This window comes from Peromyscus californicus, unplaced genomic scaffold (genome assembly GCF_007827085.1).
Source record: "Peromyscus californicus insignis strain IS unplaced genomic scaffold, ASM782708v3 Scaffold_16__1_contigs__length_79575227, whole genome shotgun sequence".
NCBI classification, from domain to species: domain Eukaryota; kingdom Metazoa; phylum Chordata; class Mammalia; order Rodentia; family Cricetidae; genus Peromyscus; species Peromyscus californicus.
The window spans coordinates 76,656,565-76,675,584 of record NW_026294458.1 but is presented as its reverse complement, the minus strand read 5'-3'; the positions used below and the strand labels follow the sequence as shown (position 1 = coordinate 76,675,584).

The window sequence follows — 19,020 nt, the reverse complement described above, 5'->3', positions numbered from 1 at the left end:
GGTGCGTTTGTGCAGTTTTGTGTTTTACACGATTTCCTTTTTGCTTTGGAGCAAGCTGTGAACACAGTCATCAGAGGGAACTGACTTTGTGAGTGATGGCCTGACTCGTGGTGGAGAACTGAAAAACAGACTGTACCATCCGTTCATAGGTTTTGCTGTCCGTGACTGCTGTGGGACCTACTGGTCCCACAGAGTGTTCCTGTGTTTTAAGGAGGGAGAAAAGGGACCTAGCCCTGCCAGACATATGTTGGGGTGACCCCCAGCAACTGTCAGATTGCTCTCTAACTAGAACTGTCCGGCGATAGCGTCCCTCAATGTAACATCTTGGGGGAAAGGCAGCCAGTTCTGCAACTGATGGGTGGCTAGGAGCCGAGGCCACAGGAGGGCTCAGACACAGGGTCAGGGACAGATGAAGTAAGCTTCCCCCATCTCAAACAACTCCCAGGATAAGGTTTGGAAGTGGCACCAGGGTGTTCTAATAATAGGTGCTCTTTATGCTACCAATAGTCAAATATGTTTATGGGAAAAGCCCTTGCAGTCAATATTCTGGGATGACCCAGCTTGAAGGCAGTTTTGCTGTTCTTGGCATCAAGAATTACTCTCTTTGAAGGTTAAAAATCAGCTAAGCATTTTGTCACTAGAAATGAGGGATTTTTAAACAGAAGGAGTTGCCGTTTAAAATGAGGCAAGTTTTTTAACTCCGATCCCCAAATTATTATGCTGTCTGATCACTGTTTAGAAATTTTTTTGAAGTTCAAAATTAGGCCCAGTGAGAGGTACAGGTAGAATCTTTAGAAATTAGATCAAATAATTATAGTGGCTGGTTTCTTTTACAATTGTCCAAGCAAAGAATTCAGTCTCTAATAAAATAGTATTTTATCAACTAATAAAGGGTATATGTATTGTGCACAAATAATGGAGAGGTGGGCAAATGGTGGAAATTATGGAAGACTGACGTGTGTGAGGAGGTCTCTCTGTATTGTGATTTTTCCTGTAAGGTTGAAATCATTTCAAAGTCAAAGTTAAAAAATTTTCTCGTGACAATTTGGCTTGGATTAGACGAGCACCATAGTGTCCTGGGCAGGCCGTGGGGGCGGTTAGACCTCGTGAGGATCCTGCTGCCCTGCCACAGGACACAGTCGCGTGCCTTGTCGCCCGGTGGGTCCAGGAGGCAAGACCGTCTATGGTTATTTTACTGCAAAGAGGTCAGCCCTTTAAGAGCCCCCACACGGTAGGTCCACACGCTGGGCCTTCCCTCTTACTGAAGGAAGCAGTGGACATTTCAGAGGGCTGCTTCACAGGAGAGGAAAAAGTCACCCAGGGACATGGAGAGCACCCGGCATCCTTAGTTTATTTCTTTTTCTCAGCACTTGTGGGAAGCTGCCGGGATGAAACAGCTCAGAGCTTTGAGAATTTTAGGGGAAACACAGTTTTAGTCAGACTGCCATCTTACTCATTGTTCAGAGATAAAAAGAGCCGGAAATCAACGTTCCCTCAAAATGTAGGTGCTGAGAACCCATCAGTCTCCAAGACTTTTTACTAGAATTATACCGGAATTAGTGTTCTTACATATTTTTCTTTCTTGCCTTTACTTCCCTCCTCCTGGTCCCACCTCCTTTTCTCTTCCTCCTCCTTTTCCTTCTCCCCTTCCCCTCTCCTTCCCTCTCCCTGTCTTTTTGCACTGTTGGAGTTTGAGCCCAAAGTTCCTGCACATGCTAGGCCGGTGTCGGACCACTGGGCTCCATCCCCCTCTTCTTCCTCCTAATCTTTTCTTTCTCCTTCTTTTTGTGTCTTTTCACACAAGGATGGAGGGGGACGAGGGAGCAAACAAGAGAAACGGGCTAGTGTGTCGAATCTGGGCAGAGCTGGCCCAAAGTCTGAATGAATTCAGTTCACTGCCTGTCTACCCCAGTAACCAAGAATTGTCTGTGACTCAGGTTCTGGTCCATTGTGTTCCTTGGGTCCCCGTGAGACCATGCTCTCTGCTGGCCCAACTTTCACGTGGTTCAATTCAAAGCAAACTTTTGTTTCTTCCACAGAACAAGTAATTTCCTGAAAATGAGTAATTAAAGGCCTGAAACCCTCTAAGGAATGTTCAGGCCTGTGTCAGCTCTACCTCCTTCAGGGGAAGGAGAACTGTGGCCCTGAACCTGCAGCTTGGGTTTTATGCACTTACAAAGAACTTCTCAGGTAACTCAGAGTTCTGTTGGAATCTGTGGTCAGCAGCACGGGTGTCCATCAGCAAGGCATATGTCCTAGAATGTAGAAACTAGTTTGTGTGTGTGTGTGTGTGTGTGTGTGTGTGTGTGTGTGTGTGTAAGCATATGTAGTGTATATGCCTATATATAGGCACATATGTTTGCTCAGGTGAGTGTGCATGTGGAGGCCGACAGTCAGCCCTGGACGTTATTCCTCAGGTGCTGGTCTGGAACCAGCTGATTGGCATAGACTGGCTGGCCAGTGAGCTACAGGGATCCCTTGTCTCCAATTCCCCATGTTAGAATTGAAGGTGCGTAGCACTGCACCCAGCTTCCTTCCCATGGGTCTTGGGGATGGAACTCAGGTCCTCAAGCTTGCACAGGAAACACTTTACTGACTGAACTATCTCCCAGCCCCTTAAATAGTGTTTGAAAATAAGATTTTGATATGTGTCTATTTTTTTTTCTTTAGTTTTCTTGGTTACCTTGATTCCAACACCTGCATTTTCAACTCTTTATTTCTCAGGGAGCAAATAATAATGCCTTCCTGTGTTTGGAAAGAGAATTCTTGAAGCAGTTCTGGAATATTCTGTGGAGACATTGAATTGATAGAGGCTTTTTGATAGCCGGCCAGCAAATTGTCCTTACTAAACATGACCGTGCAGTAACATGGAATAGGTCCTAGCTGGCTGGTGGCATTCCTGGGGAGGAGGGGGCTGTGAGGTGCTGGCACCCAGGCTGTGAGGTGCCTTCTAATCTCCCCTGTGTGGCCATGCAGAGCCCATCACATCTGTATCCTGCTTTGGTCTGGTGCAGCCTGTCACCCAGAGTCACACAGGTCACACCTGCTGTGACAGTCCCAGCCCCAGCCAATTGATGCCTTTTTTTTTTTTTAATTAAAAAAAAAATCTCCTGGCTGCATATCATCAAGAAAAACAACATTGTTTTCAGGGTCTCTTATCTCTCCACTCCCAAATATCCTGTTTCTTTGGGCTGGGCAGCCAGGACCAATAGAAACCTCTTCCTGCCATTGGCTGACTTCATTTCCCAGACTTAGCACAATCTCATCCGCTCAAACAACCTCATCAAAACTACTTTCTGGTCAGAGAGAAGCAATAATTATTATTAACATTTATTAACGATCAATAAACTTGATTGCATTATGGCCAGCACTATTAAGGTAAGGAGAGGGTTCCTCTACATTTGACAAAATCTTGCTCTTCTCGCTCTTGGCTTCCTTTATCAAGGCAGATAAGTTAGGGTTGGGCAACACCCCCCCCTACCACAATAGAGGACAACAAGATTTCCTTTGCGCTGCCTAGTAAATTTCCTTTTTCCTACTCCGACCATCCGCAAGGCTTAAAAACTTCAAACTCAGAAAAAAATTGGGGTTTCTAAATTCTCTGTTGAGCGCCGTGGATTACTTTTGTGAAGGCTTTTTGGAGCACTTCTGAATTCTCAGATTCTTTACCTGTTCCTAACGGTGTCTGGATGTGGGTCTGAGGCAAAGCGACAGTCGCAGAGGTTGGAGGGCAGGGTCCCAGAGACGGGCTTGTCAATGGCGAAGGTTTGGATGGATGCGCTTCAGGGACTCCTCACCACCACCACCAGCCGCGCCAGCCCGTCCCGTGGAAGTGAGGAGGCGCTCGGTGGCTGTTGGTAACAGGACGGACACATGTTGACTTGAACTGTGGGACCTCCATGCTGAGAGGACTGAGCCGTCTCAGAACTCAAATGGTGGTAACTGAGTGTGTTGGCGTATGTGTCTATCCCAAATAAAGCACCTGTCCCTCTGTGCGCTGTACGCTTTCTTCCTAGTCATGTGTGGTGTGTGGGGACCGTGAAGCTGTGGTCTGTTGGTCTATTCTCTGCTGTGTTTGGTTCTATGTGTTTTCTTGTAAATGTTTCTGGAAGACAGCTGGTAGAGTTTACTACGGAGACAAATCTGCACGGGTTGAGAATTAAATGTGGGCTGGTTGCTACAGACAGCTGAAGCCGAAATAGATGTCAGTAGAAGTACTGGTGCTCTGAGGTGGTGGGTCTGTTAAACGACATTCCAGGCCGCCAGGCTTTGGTGACATTTGTAGGAATGAGGAAAGTCAGCAGCCTACATAAAGGAAGCCAAAGAGTGTGTTATTTGTTATGTCTGTAGTTCTGTGTCACAAAGATGAGACGTGTCCGTCTGTCCACTAAGAGTTCTGCTGAGCTTGAAAACTCATGAAACTTGGGCTTTGCCCACAACTGAGATGAGGCGTTAGAAAACCCTCTTAGGTTTAATATCCGTCGCGTTATGTATCGTGTAAACTGTGTTTCAGAGTTCCACCCAATTTTCAGTTCTCAGAAACTGAAAATTAATATAATGTAATATAATATAATAAAGTAAGGCTCACAGCAAAGGCTGTCATCTTAGTGTTTACTTTCTCTGGCTTCAAGGATTAGGGCCCGCTGTAATAGTGTGACCTAGAGGGGAATTTTAACATTGGGTCTGATGCATCCTACTTTCAGATAAATGAGTAGAAATGACTTGACTTTTATAACCCCAAATTCTGTTTTTTGCTTTCTGCTTTAGATTTTTAATTCTTATCCATATTTCAGAACAATTAAATCAAATATTCTTTGTAAATCTCTTAAATAGCTTGAGTAGAAGCTTATGCGGGCTCCTTCCCGCTCCCCAAACCAATGCTTTAAAGGGCACAGAGAGAGCAGGCGGCCTTGTAGAAGGCGGAGTACATTTTGACAAACACTCCAATGTGTTACACTGTTTTGTTTAAGATCCATGTTTATGAAGAAGTTGCTTTTGAAGTCTGAATGAATTTTTATCTTTTGTATACATTTGGGGACAGTTGCTTGTGATTGTGTAGGACTCTGTGCATGGTTGAATTCTGTGTTACATGACATTGTATGTCTCCCTGTGACAGAAATGGCTTCCAGGGAATTCTTTAAGGCTCCCTGTCAGAGCAGTCTCTCTTGACAGGTGACTTCTTTGAAGTTCAGCTTTCTGTGAGGTTTCCTGGATAAAGTAATGAGATAGTTTTATGGCTTTGTTTATGGAGTGGGGAAAAAAGGTCTTGAGTCTGTTGACTGCAGTTTTAATTACACTAGTGTGAGCCTCAGATCAGCACAGGGAAATGCCCTCTCAAGTTGAGACAGTCCCCACAGGGGTATTTTCTGATAGCAAATATGCTTGGAGTTTTGGGTGTTTCAGTCAGTAAACCATTGAGTCCTTTCATTCACAGGTAAACTGTGCTTGTGAAGTAAGCACAGCACTCCAGCCTGGGATTCCTTCCCTTCAGTCATTCTGCCGAAGCCTGTGAGGCTCTTGCTGGTAGTCTTACCCAGCTCTGTGGGTCTGAGTTCGAGAACGTGGTGTTTGAGTGGGGGAGAGGTGAAGGTATTTTAGGAACTTAGATTTCTCTCTGCACATTGACAGGCTTCAGGAACAGGTTGGGGGTTCTAAGAAAAACATGTTAGCAAACGAGCCAACATCTCTGTGTGCAAGCGTTTGGAAGATGGCTCTGAGGGCTTCTTACAAGACTGAGGGATGATTGACCCTGGAGGCCGCTATTCCTCACGTAAACCTTCAGTTAGGGGTTTAATTCAGCCCTCCTAAGATTTTTCTGACCTTGTTTGCAATACCCATTGCCTTTTGGGTAGCCCAAGGAATCCTGCAATCTGCACATACACTGCATTTAAAAATATTGGGGGGGGGGATTGAATAGGGTTCCCACAGAGAAACAGTCTAACCCTGAACAATTTGAGACTGGGAAAGCCTTGATTCTAGAGTTGAATCTTTCAAGTGTGTGCATGTGTCTTTGCATGTGTGTGTATGCACGTGTCTTTGCTCAAGTGTGTGTGTGTGTGTGTGTGTGTGTGTGTGTGTGTGTGTGTGTGTGTGTGTGTAGTATACATGGAAGGAGCATGTTCTAACAGCAGCTTGAGTGGAACCAGAGTAGGAGTCAGACAGGATATGGAAATTTCCTAAGGAGGCCCAAGGTGAGCAGCTATCAAGCAGGCTCTGGATAGTTGGAAAGTTACTGAGGAGGCCCATGGATGGCACTCTGACATTGGGGATGATGAGGGAAAGGTCTTCTCTGCATAGGCTTTCATGGAGGTGGCTAAGCAGCTGTGTTCCTCACCTCCCTCTGGGCATCAGGGGAACGGGCAAGGCCTCCTTCTCAGGGATTCTGTGAAGGTGGAGGAAACTCCAGGTGCCAAGTGCTGTTGTTCTCGCTTGGTAATGGCCACATCCCAGAGCAGCCCCCAACCCCCACCCCTGCTTCTGCCCTGGCCTAAGTGCATTGAAAAGACAGCATCTCAAAGATACTCACTGTGTGCACTCCAGGCTATTCTCAGACCCTCTGTGATACTGCACACTTACGTCTGCACATGCATGAATGCCTGTGTGTGTATGTCTGTGTGTGTGCACCTATGTCCACCCGTCACCCTGACTGGTGGCCCTGGTGAGCAGAATCGAAAACAGATGAATCTCTGGGAGAACCCCCCCTCCCCCCATTGAACACACTGCAGGACTCCCACACTCTGAGAATGTTCCAGAACAAAATGATTTCTTCATCATCTGTATCTCCTTTTAACTCATTATTTTTGTTTTGCTTCTGAAAAAAAAGCAGACTCTGATTTTTAAAAGCATATTCCCAAGCACACTCATACATTCTCACCAATGTTTCTTTAAAAAGCATACATACAAAATAAAATAAATTTTGAAAAACAAACGATGCCTTCAGGAGAGCGTTACTGGTGCTTTCAGAACTTCTGAAAGAGTTTCCTTCAGCTGAGAGGCACTGATTTAGCCACTGGTACTCATGAGACTCTGAGGAGGCCTACGGGAGTTTCCAAAACATATCGTCTTGGCAAAGGAAATTTGCAGAGATGGTCTTGACAGAGTGGTTTCACACTGCCCTGGTGGGCCTTGTCCCTTTGCTACAGAGGCTTCTGCTTCCTGCCCTGCCCTGGGATACTATCAGATCACCCCAGAGGCCATCTGTTACTTTATGGGGCCACAGACACACTTGCATTTGGGTGCTCAGCTGTGTGATCCCAGCTTTCTCTCCATCACAGTGGTGACCCTTCCTCATGCTGGTGTGAGCCGGCTCTCGGTGAATGGCGGGTGCCACGGGACTCAGGTTATTGTCCCCTTTCATGACAAGCTGCCGTGCTTTCTGATGCCACTCGGTGCTCTGTGTTTCCCATAACCCAGCTTCAGGAGTAAAGCCCACCGCCATGGGCACTGCCTGGGTGGTTTCATGGACACAGAGCGAATGGCGGGGTCTCTTCCAGCTTTCATAATTGTAGCCACCAAGCCTGTGACCGCGTATACAGGGCTAGGGAGAAGGTGGGAGCACCGAATAGCATCCAGTTGCAGCAGGTGTGCCCAAGGAGTCCATTGCTCAGGTGACGGTGGTCAGCCTGCTGCCTTCACCTGTTCTGAGACCCAAGACCATGTGTTTGGTGATAGCAGGAGGCCTGGATTGTGTCTTGTTCTTGTCTGTTAGCACAAAAAGAAGGACCCTGGGGCCGGGTGGTGGTGGCACACGCCTTTAATCCCAGCACTCGGGAGGCAGAGGCAGGCGGATTTCTGTGAGTTCGAGGCCAGCCTGGGCTACCAAGTGAGTTCCAGGAGAGGCACAAATCTACACAAAGAAACCTTGTCTCGAAAACACCCCCCCCCCAAAAAAAAGAAGGACCCTGGGATCCTCCACTACCCAATTTTTTCCATAAACTTTTAGGGGAAAACGTAATTTGGCTTTGTACAATTTACAGATGGAGAGTGCAAGGTATTTTCACTATAAGGAAAGTGCAAAGATGTTCCAAAGTCAATTTAGTTTCTCTCCATCCCAGCAAGCCACAGTGCCTGCCGACCTCTGGGAAGGTCTTTCTGATTGTGTGTGCCTGTTTGTTCCTCCACACAGCTAACTGTTCTGCTTTTTGCTCTTGATACTAATTTACACACATTTTACCACCCTGTCACTACATGTTTTTAATAAACATCATTTTATGCTTTTTAAAATATAAAATCGATGTTATCATTTTTTACAACCAGTGTCCTGCTACAGAAATAGCCTTCCTTCAGGTTTTCATAAATATGGGGCTGGGCAGGCCCTATCTGATTTCTAGAAAAAGCATTTTGTGAGTGTTGTTGCTTAGAAAAGAAACTTTTGAGTATGCATATCTTTAATACCTTTGTCAAATTGAAACATTGTGTCGGTTTCACGGACACTTGCCCGCTTTCCCCTACAGGGAGTGACGCAGCAGCTACCGCCCCTCGAATATTTTGATCTAATCCACGTCATTTGGTCAGGGAGAAGGGAAGCTCACTTTTCTCATTTTGCTTTGAGTTTGTGTTAGTTTTAGCATCTTGTCCCTTTTCTGTGTGAGCCTGTCTCAGTTGTCATCTGCGGACCCGTGTTTCCCTCTTGTTCAGGCTTCTACTTCCTGGTTGATCCAGCGCACTCCCTACTGCGTCCGTCCTTCCGTCCGTCCGTCTCACATGGTCCCTGAAGGAGGCTGGCGGTGGGTGCGGCCTGCTTTCTCTAGTCCTGCACTGCTCCTTCTCTTTCTGGCCCCTTCTGCCCACGGCTCGCCTTTGTTTGTGTGCATCTGTGTTCTTATGAAGTCACGGGGCCTTGTTCTTGGTTAGAACGTGCCTGTGTCTTCATCATTGTCAGCAGCGGCTGGAAGACTGTAGGGGTTGACAAGTACTGGAACAGTGTTTTAACTAAAATTCAATTATGATCGCCAAGAAGAAAAGAGATAATAATGCAGTCATTGTAACGTCGTATTTCTTTTTTTTTTTTTTTTTTTTTTTGGTTTTTCGAGACAGGGTTTCTCTATGAACGTCGTATTTCTTTAGTGATCTCTCTCCCACTGAGATGAGTCAAATGGACTTTGTGTTTAAAGGCACACAAAATGCTTTAAAGCACATAGCTCTGGGATGTTGGATTTGTGAATCAGTTTGACACCATCCCCAGAGCTGCCTGGCAGGCCTTGTGCTAAATAAACGGGCATGTCGTCTCATGCTCAGAGCGCTTGTTCACAGATGAGGGTGGAAGCTTCGGGAAGGATGTGGATCCATCGATGATCTCCTTTCTCAGTGTCCCGGTGATCTCCTTATGACGGCTGTTTCCTGTATCCCCAGCACTAGGTTTCTCTGCAGAGAAGAATGGTGTGTTAAATGATGTGAAACACATGAAGACGCTGGGTCATGAGAGTTCTTATAGCTATCTACTCTGCCATCTGTTCTTACGTGAAAAAAAAAAAATTACCACCAGCAGCTGTTCGGTCACACAAGGCAGCTACACATTAAACTGCTGGAAGTCTGAGGGTGACACGTTGCCTCTTCTGTGTTGCCTTGATGACAGGGATTGTTTTGGGTTGCTGTTTTGCTTTCTGAGTCTTTGAGATGGTCTCACTCTGTAGCCCAGGCTAGCCTAGAACTCTTGGCAATCCTCCTGCCGCAGCCTCTCCACTGGGAGGATTGCAGGTGTGAACCGCCATGCCTGACTTAAAGGAATATATCCGAAGTGGGATTGTTTTTCCCTGAGGCCCTGGGGATGGAACCCAGGGCTTTGTTCATGCTAAGCAAGCGCCCTACCACTCAGCTCCACTCTGCTCTAAGAATTCTTTCCTTATTTGGCAGTATCCAAGGGGCAGAGGTTCCCGATTTCAGGTCGGTTGGTGACTGGCTCACATGTCCCGAGTGAGCCCAAGTGTCAACTTCCGTGCTCTGTCTTGGGCGTCAGTAATGAACACTCGGGTCAGAGTTTTCCGCTAGGCCCTGCAGCGTCTTTCGGCAGGGTGTTCGTGGAACTCGGCCCCGGGAGGAACAGGTGCCGTGCTGTTGTGTGCAGATAAGTGCTGAGGGTTTCGGAAGAGAACCGCCAAGAAAGCCAAGTAAAATTATTTATGTTTTAAAGTGTGCCACATCAGACTCCAACCATAACATCAACAGGGCTGTTACTTCAAACACTTGCTAAAAACAATGCGTGCTTAGTTCTGGAAAGTACGATAGGGACATCAAGCAGAGATGCTCCAGGTTGTGTGTGTGTGCATGCGTGAGTGTGTGTGAGTCTACGTGCACCCGTGTGGGTGTGCGTGTGGCGACCAGAGGTCAAGGTTAGCTGTCTTCCTCAGTTACTGACTGGCCAGTGAGCCCCCAAGTCTATCTTCACCACCCCACTGCTGGGGTCCACGTTTACAGGAGTGCCAGGGGTCTGAACTTGGGTCCTCATGCTTACATAGCGGGTGCTGTATGCACTGAGCTGTCTGTCACCCCAGCCCTAAACAGTCTTTCTTCTGAAGCATCCATATCTACGATGTACCGTTTCTTTTACTGTCATGAAATCACACACAGGGCCTTTTCGTTTCCCTTTCTCCTGTTTAATAAATACCATCATGGGTTCAGCTCTGAAGAGAGCCCTTCATGCCTCCACATGAATCCCCAAATCAATTGATTCAAGTAACCTCAGCCCTTTTGGCATCCCATTCGGCATTATTTTTTAAATAATCTGTTTATTCTTTGACAGTTTCATGTATTTACACAGTGTCTATTGAGCATATTCATATACGGCTTCCTCCCTCCACCTACCCCCCCAGCCCCCCACCCGCCTCCCTCCCAGCTTCATGCTCGTTGTTGTTGCCGTCAGTAGCCGCAAGGCCGATTAATACAGTCCATCTGGGCATGAGTGTGCGGCCATACTTGATAGCGCGTTCATGTGAGCGTCGCTTCAGAAGAAGAAACTATCGAAACAATAGTCAGAATGTGTCAACAAGGTGAGTTCATGTCTCAATTTGAGGCAGGTTTCTTAAGACATTGCTTTAAGAACATGTGGCTTCACGTTGCATGGCTCTCTCCTTGGAGGTCCTGTGTTTGTACAGTGGCCCTCAAGAACATGAAGGCTGACCAGGACACCACAGCCCACAGTCGTCCGTGCCAGAGGCACTTGGTATTCTATTTCTTTGTACCATTGTTGTGATAGAGTCCATGGGAAAGGATTGATTTTATCATTCCTGCAGGAGATGGCAGGTACAGATGGCAGTCACAGAAGGGCCACGGGAGAGGGGACTCCCTGGGAGAGGGTGGTCAGATCTTCAGCCTGGCACAGTGGGACCTCAGCAGGAAGTTGGCCTCCCTGTTTTTTAGGGGTGGGAAGAGCAAAGCTGGGATGCAGAGCTGATCCTCTTTGGGTTTCGGTGGCTCTGTTGATCTTAGGACTCACAAAGCAGTGCCTCATGAGACCTGGACAGCAGGGACTGTCTGTATGCCTAGACAGAAGACTCCCAGCAAGGATTCAAACCCTGTCCCTTCTGTTCCCTGGTCCACGACAAGTCATACCCTGTTTCTCCTGGCTTTTTCACCTGGAAAAACCATCATTCCCACTTGCGTTACCATAAAATGGACCGGGCACAGGAGCGCAGAACTCTGCAAAGCACGTGGGGCCTTCCATCCTCAGTGGAGGGAGGACATTTCCATCCACCCAGGCCAGGGTCCCATCTAAGATGAGCAACAACAAAGGAATATGAAATTGCCCACCAGTGAATCCCGATTTTCCATATTCGAGGGGCTTGTTTGATCTTTTTCTCGAAGGAGCTATTTTCTCTATATCATGAGATAAAAGCTCTGACAGAAACAGCCAGTTCCCAGTTGGTTACAGCACTGTGTGCTGGAGGTGGCATGCCCCAGTGTGGGGGAAGTGCCTGATGGTGCATTTTCCCGACTCTTTCAGGGAGGCCTCTCTTCTCTTTCCCTCTCCCTGACCCACACCCCCCTCTTCCTCTTCCTCCTCTTTTCTTCCCTCCCTCCCTCCCTCCTTCCCCCTTCACTCCTTTCTCTTCTTTCTCTCTTTTTGCAGCTCTCTCACTCAGGGTGAACCCTGCAGGGGCATTGAAAAGCATAAAAATCAGCAATAGAGCAGGAGAGGCCCCCGCCTGAGTGTTCAGGTGACCAGTGTCCTTATTGGGTCTGGTCTGCTTATTGCCCTCATCCTGGGAACTTGGACAGAACACTTTTGTAAAGTCTCGGTGTTAAAAAGCAGAGAGGAGATTGCCCGGGAGAGTTGGCCTCATGCAGAACTCATCCACACGCATGGCTTTGACTTCTACAGTTTCTCTTCATCTTTGTGTGGATGCTTAGAACCAAGACCATATTTGCAGCCCCAGAAAATTCAAACATTGTTGAAGGTGAAATTCAAGTGACTTTCGGGGTTATCTGACTCTAGGAGTTATTCTTTCCACTGACATGAATTAACACAGATGGTTTTTGTAGACCTGGCCTATTTTTATTCAAAGAACATGAACTGTGAAGCTTCTAAAAGAGAAATAAAATCTGCTTTGCTGCTCCATACCCCTGAGAGGATGTTGCCTGCCTGACACTAGCCCTGCCTCTGCCCCTATGGCTGGCTTGCTGCTGAAGCATAAGCCCATGGCAACTCGTTTTTTAAGATGGTGGTTATGAGAAAAGAACACATACATTTTTTTAAGCCTTGTTCTCTGGTGATGGAAAACATCTTTTTTTAGACCCTCTGTTTACTGCTTTGGTAAACAGTAAAATGCTGCTACAGCAATCACCTTGAGGATAAATGGCTTGTAGACAGACACTTCCTACACTCGCTTCCTGCCCTGATAGCCAGGCCAACAGAGGCGCAGGCGCAGGAAGGGCTCCTTGTGGAAGCTTCCTGTCCATGCGCTGCTCCTTCCTTAGTGGGATGGAGGCCTCCGGATTTTCAAGGGAGGATTCTGTGTTTTGTAGCAGGTGAAGATACGAAGCTTTACTGACTTCTGTGTCTGCCTATCTTGGTGTTATCTCGTACACAGACAGGACTGTGCTGTGTCCTGGGTGGGGGCAGGTGGGTCTCTCGGCCTTTTTGAGTCCTGGAAAGAGATTCAAGTCATTGTCCCCGAGGTAGGATGAAAGGCATCTTCTAGAATTGCTCCATTTAAAGCCATTGTGGAGCTTGCTCTCTTTAGTCAGGCAGAAATCTCCAGATTCGAATCCAAAAATTTTCAGTTCACAGTTTGTTCTCTGTGAGTTTACGCCAGTTATTAAATCCCAGGGAACGCATTGTTTAGGCCCTTTGAAGCAAAGCAAATAAAACCACAAAGCACAAACACCGAACAATAGAGAGTCATCCATTACCCATCTACAGGATATGTCCTTAGCAACTGGCCCTTTTGTAGGGGGAAAAATATATCAAGTCAACAAACAATAAACTAAACAAAATAAATAGCACGGGAGAGCCCTCAGCTCTAGCCCTGGCAAAGCCCCAAAGAATGGTGTTTACAGGCTCAAAACAGGGAAACCTGCCGCCCCCACCGAGCCTCCTGCAGAGGGTAGAAATAACCACACCCTGAGCAGCCCCTCACTGCTGCCCCCACTCCCACCCCCAATGCTGGACCTTAGACAAGGCAAACATCTCCGGCAAGCTTTTCAGTGCCGTGAGAAGGACACCAGGGTGGCCCTCTGGCCCTGTGGACACAGGGTCCGTAAGAGATGGTGGCTGCCTCAGTGGAAACAGAGACTAGACCTGACTGGGAAAGGTGTTAGATGTGGGTAGATGACTACTGACCCAGGGTTGCAAGTGGGTGCTTACCAGCATGTTGATATCCCCTAGTGATTTTTATCTGCACAGCCACTCAATGTACATATGTATTTTGTGTTTGAAGTGAAGAATTAGAATGAGATGACCCCAAGAGAGATTCCACACCACCACCACCCCGCCCCTCTTTAAACCTGTTTGCTAATCTTGTTGGAGACCTCTAAGCCTAGAACCTCAGTGTGTGTCCCGTGTGAGTGAAGACAGCCTCTTTGTCTGCAATCTGCTGAGAGGGCATCTGCTACTTTGTTGCCTGATAGTGAAACCGCACCAGCTCTCTCCCAGCATGATTCCCCAGAGGCCACCTCTGCAGGCTTGCGAAGGGTCTGGGCGTTGGTAGGACACCATGAATGGTGGCTGTGTGATTCTGGGGCCGATGGAGAGTCTTACCTTTTGGGGTCCCTTCAGAAGACCACCCACACTATTGAGGAGGGATTTGGGTCTTGGTTTGTTGACCTTGCCTGGACTGATGCAGGCTCAAAAGAGCTATTGAAAAATATCAATGAAATGTCAACAGTGATTAAAAAAAAAATTTCTTCCTTTTTTTTTTTCCATTTCAAAACAACTACATAGAAGCTGAGAAAATTAAAATTCGGGGTTGGGGATTTAGCTCAGTGGTAGAATGCTGGCCTAGCAAGCCAAGGCCCTGGGTTCAGTCCTCAGCTCCAAGAAAAAAAAAAAAAAAAAAGAAAATTAAAATTCAGAAAAGAAAATTTAAAACGCCTTATATCACATTGTCAGGGGTCTGCTGGCACTTGATTCTTTTCTGATATTATAGGGTTTTTGTTCTTCATATTTGCAGGTATAACATTTGGAAATGAAACTCGTTTTAAAAATATTGATTTACTACTCACTTCCTTTTTCATAGGCTCCTTTAGAATAGAAGCCCATGTTGCGTTTTTTCTTTTGTCTTCCTGGTTTTTGTTTGTTTGTTTGTTTGTTTTCCAGGGTTGGGGATTGATTCCAGGACCTAGTGCATGGGAGGCAAGCTCTCTGTCAACTGAGCTATGTGCAGTCCTGTGACTGTTTTGAAAGCTTGATGTGTGCGTGAACACTGAACAGCAAGCAGGGTGCCCCGGTGTGCAAGGGTGAGCTCTGTGGGTACTCACCCTAGCTTCTGTGTTTTGAAACTTTCAAAATTATTTTTTTTAAATATTTATTTTTATTATTTTAAAAAAGTGTGTGTGTGTACATGAATGCAGGCGCCTGCAGAGGCCAGAGGTCTCAATCCCTGGGAGCTAGAGTTACAGGCAGTCACAAACCATCTCATTAGGGAGTTAGGACTGATCATGGGTCCTCTGCAGGGGCGGGGCATGCTTTCTCACCCACAGCCAGCTTTTCAGCGCCCCCTTTTTGATGTTGAGACAGGGTCTCACTGTGTAGCTCAGGCTAGCCTTGAATGTGGGATCTTTCTGCTTTCTTCAAACCATTTGGATTATGCTTCATCATACACAGCTTTATTATTATTTTTTAAACTTACATGATATTTGCTCTTCTGAAGTAAATAAATGATCTTTCCGGATTGTAATTAATTCTCACGTTTGTGTTTGAACCCAGTGAACTTTGGACATTTAGAGTTTTTGTTTAAAGAAAGGGGCCAGATTGTGAGACGTGAGAGACGCAATCACGTCTGTGACTCAAGCAAAGACCCACCATCGAGCCGTTGAACTCAGCTCCATCTTTAAAATCCCAGGAAACCACAGCCAAAGAAAAATCAAGATGGGCATGAGAAAAGCATCTGCTCTTCCCCAGCCTTAGTCCCCGGATGTGTTCTCTGCCGGGCAGTGGAGAGGTGGTGCAGTTCTACAAGGAGAGACAGCCAGTGTCTGGAGCAGCCCCAGAGTTAAAAAAGATGCTGTTTTCTCCAGTTCCCAGTGTTGGAACCTTCTTGAGAGGAAGTGAGCAGGCACTTATTGAATTATCATGGATGGGCCGCTTCTATGATTAAAACTACAAGAGAGAGGCCTTCTGGTTCCTGACTCTAATCATAGCTTTTCAGGAGACTGAGGCAGGAGGATTGCAAGCTCAACGACCTGCTTGGACTACAGTGTGAGTTCAAGGACAGCCTGGGCAACTTTGACCCTATGTCAAAATAGTTACAAAGTAGAAAGAGGGCTAGGGATGTAGCTCAGTGGTAGAGCACTTGCTCAAAAGTACCCTGAATTCAGTTCTTCAGTCAGCAGTCTCTCTTTCACACACACACACACACACACACACACACACACACACACACAAATCTGTGTCACATCGGTCATATTCAGAAACTCTCAAGTAAGGACTATGAAAGCTCAGTGCTCTGAGCCTTCAGTATTATGTGACGTCATTGGGCTGATTCCTGGTGAGAGGTGCATCCCAGGTAAATGTCTGTCCGATGAATAACGGCTCCAATGGTAATTGTGTGAATGAGCATGTAGATTGACCGTAAGAAGATAACTAATGGTGACAAAATGATCATAAAGAATCTGTTCTTTTTTTTTTCCCCACATTGTGTCAAATCAAAAACATTTTAGTTCCTTTTCTGAGTGGATACACAATTTTAATGTGGTTTTCCCCCCCTTCAAAAAATCCACACTTGCCGGGAGGTGGTGGTGCACGCCTTTAATCCCAGCACTCAGGAGGCAGAGCCAGGCGGATCTCAGTGAGTTTGAGGCCAGCCTGGTCTACAGAGCAAGATCCAGGACAGGCACCAAAACTACACAGAGAAATCCTGTCTCAGAAAAAAAAAATCCATACCTTTCTTCAAAAATGGCTTAAATGATGACTTGCTGTTTACTTTAACTTTTGGTTGTTTGTGTGTAGGTATATGACGTGAGTTTTTGCACACGTTAGATATTGATAAAGCTACTGTATTCAAGCAAGTTGGTATGTCTACTGTCTCCTGTGGTTACCCAGTGTGTATGTCAAGGGGCAAGAGTACCCCAGTTTAGAGTGAGCAAAGTCCCGAAGTCCAACACCATGTCAGCAAGTGCAACCCTGTGTAGTTCATGCTCTCTAGACGCCATCATCCTGCATTCCGGATGCTTCTTCCTTTGGCCTTCATCCTGCCATTTCCTTCTGGACCCGTGGTCCTGTTTTATCTTCGGTTTGATGTCTGTGCACTTAACAGTTGTAGATTCTACCTGTAAGCAAGATCATCCAGTGCGTTTCCTTCTGTAACTACCCTGCTGTGCTTAGCATATTGTCCTCAAGATTCCTCCACATGTGGACAAGTGATAGAAAGTCACACACACACACACACACACACACACACACACACACACACACACACGTGCGAGCATGCGCCCCTTTTTGGTAAGTTTCATGTAGCTCAAGCTAGCCTGGAATTATCTATGTAGCTAGTGATGACCTCCAACTTCTGACCCTCCTCCTTGCATCTCAGGTCCTAAGATTTGAGCTCTGTGATGCCGTGTGTGGTTTCCACAACACTGAGCGTTGAACCCAGGGCTTCATCAACACCGGCCAGCATTCTGTGGACTGAAACACTTGCCCAGCCCAGAATGTCACTTTTCAAAGATGCGTAGCATCTGTACATGGCACAGGTTTTTCCTTTGTTCCCCCACCAAGGCTGTTTCCATGTCGTGTTTAAGGGAACAATGCTGCAGTGACTGGAGGCTTGTGGGTATCTTCATTGGGTGTGGACTGATTCCCTTGGATGTATATACAGGGACTGGTGGAGCATATGGTGGTCATATACTTGAGAACCCCCACCACCAGCACCCTGCCCTCACTACCTCTTGTCTTTTGGTAGGAGGCATCGTAACAGGTGTAAAATGACACCTCATTGTAGCTGTGGTTTTTATTTCCACAAACATTAGTTAGACTGAAATCTTTCTTTTTCCCTGTTGGCCATTTTTAGGTCTTCTTTGGGGAAAAGGAAATACCTTTTCAAGGTTCTTTGTGCATGTTTTTGCTGGTAGCCTAATCATAGGACCACGCAGAGCCTGGCGGGGTTTTGAGTGCTCAGGGTACTTCTTTGGTGAGTGTATGCAGTCTCCTCTGGGCTGTAGATAGGGCCTCTCCTGCTGGTGAGTGTATACAGTCTCCTCCAGGCTGTGGATGGAGACTCCTCTGCTGGAAAATTCCAAGCAGAAAGGCCACTTCTGAGCGGCTCTGGGCGGCGGCACTTCCTTCCGTGACATTTGCTTTGAGTGAATGACAGCACCTCCCACTGTTCACTTGGGGTCTGCGTTGGGTCCTTGGCATGTCCGTCAGTGTGTTGGCTGTAGTCCTTTAACTGTGTCTTGGGTGTGAATTAATGAGAAGTTGCACCAAGTGTGTAGTGGTGGAAACTTTTCACTTCTTCCGTGGCTGTAGTCACTCCTTTAAAGTTTCAAGGACTCTGTCATTTAACCTCTTAATCCCTGGTGCTGGTCTCCATTCCCTGGTCCACAGAACAAGTTTCTCCACCAGTTGGAATCTGGCAGGTGACACCACTGTAGTTTTTATATTATTTCTACAACAGATGTGATGTAAGATCTATATTAGTACATCAGTTTCTGTATTCAACTACAGAATAATCTACTTTTTAATGGAGGTTAATTTCAATAACAGAGAATGACCAGTTTATTAAATTTAAAATTGCTTACTGGAATGTCAAAATGTGCAAGTATATTATTTAATTTGGTAAATCTTATGGCTTAAATTGCTCTGTAGAAAATGATGGAATCGGATTTTTGGGAAATCATTCAGCTCTTAAGGGTGATTGCTGCTTTCCCAGAGGACCTGGGAAAGCATCGGGTCCTCTGGGAAAGCATCGGGTACCTGTGACTCCAGCTCCAAGGGATGCAACACTGAGACACTTTCTTCTACTTGTCCATGGCCTCCTGCACACATGTGACACACATTCATACAGAATCAGACACAGACACACCTATACACGTAAATAAAAATAATAAAAATGGATGAAGAAAATGGTAAAAATATCATCTTCCATGAAATGAGGTATTCTGTGATCCTGGCTAAATATTTTTGCTTAGAAAATAGTATATTTACATGTAGTTTTCAGAAAAAAGTTACAGACAGGTCTCATGGACTCTCTTCCTAGTCTCCCTGAAAGGTAAGGTTTTTAAAGCGTGTTCATTCTTTCATAATCTCTTGCATCTCTAAGGTACTTTGACCATACCCTCCTATTCTCTTACTCTTTTCCAGCTCCCACGAACTCCTCCTTTCCAACAAGTCCCCCCCCCCCCCCCCCGCCACTTCCATGTCTGTTTTGG

The 19,020-nt window shown here is 46.3% G+C and overlaps 1 protein-coding gene across 5 annotated transcripts in view; it reads left to right on the top strand.

Annotated features, from left to right (window-relative positions):
- The first annotated feature begins 3,260 nt into the window (after positions 1-3,260).
- Erg (ETS transcription factor ERG) overlaps positions 3,261-19,020 on the top strand; it is a 99,655-nt gene continuing 83,895 nt past the window's right edge. The window contains exon 1 of one of the 5 annotated variants that reach the window (XM_052741289.1): positions 3,261-3,378. In XM_052741289.1, the coding sequence (XP_052597249.1) occupies positions 3,361-3,378 (18 nt within the window). In that variant the 5' untranslated portion in view covers positions 3,261-3,360. Of the gene's footprint in view, positions 3,379-3,546; positions 3,957-19,020 lie in introns of those variants that run through there. The other 4 variants (XM_052741288.1, XM_052741287.1, XM_052741286.1 and 1 more) reach the window with 4 other exon arrangements.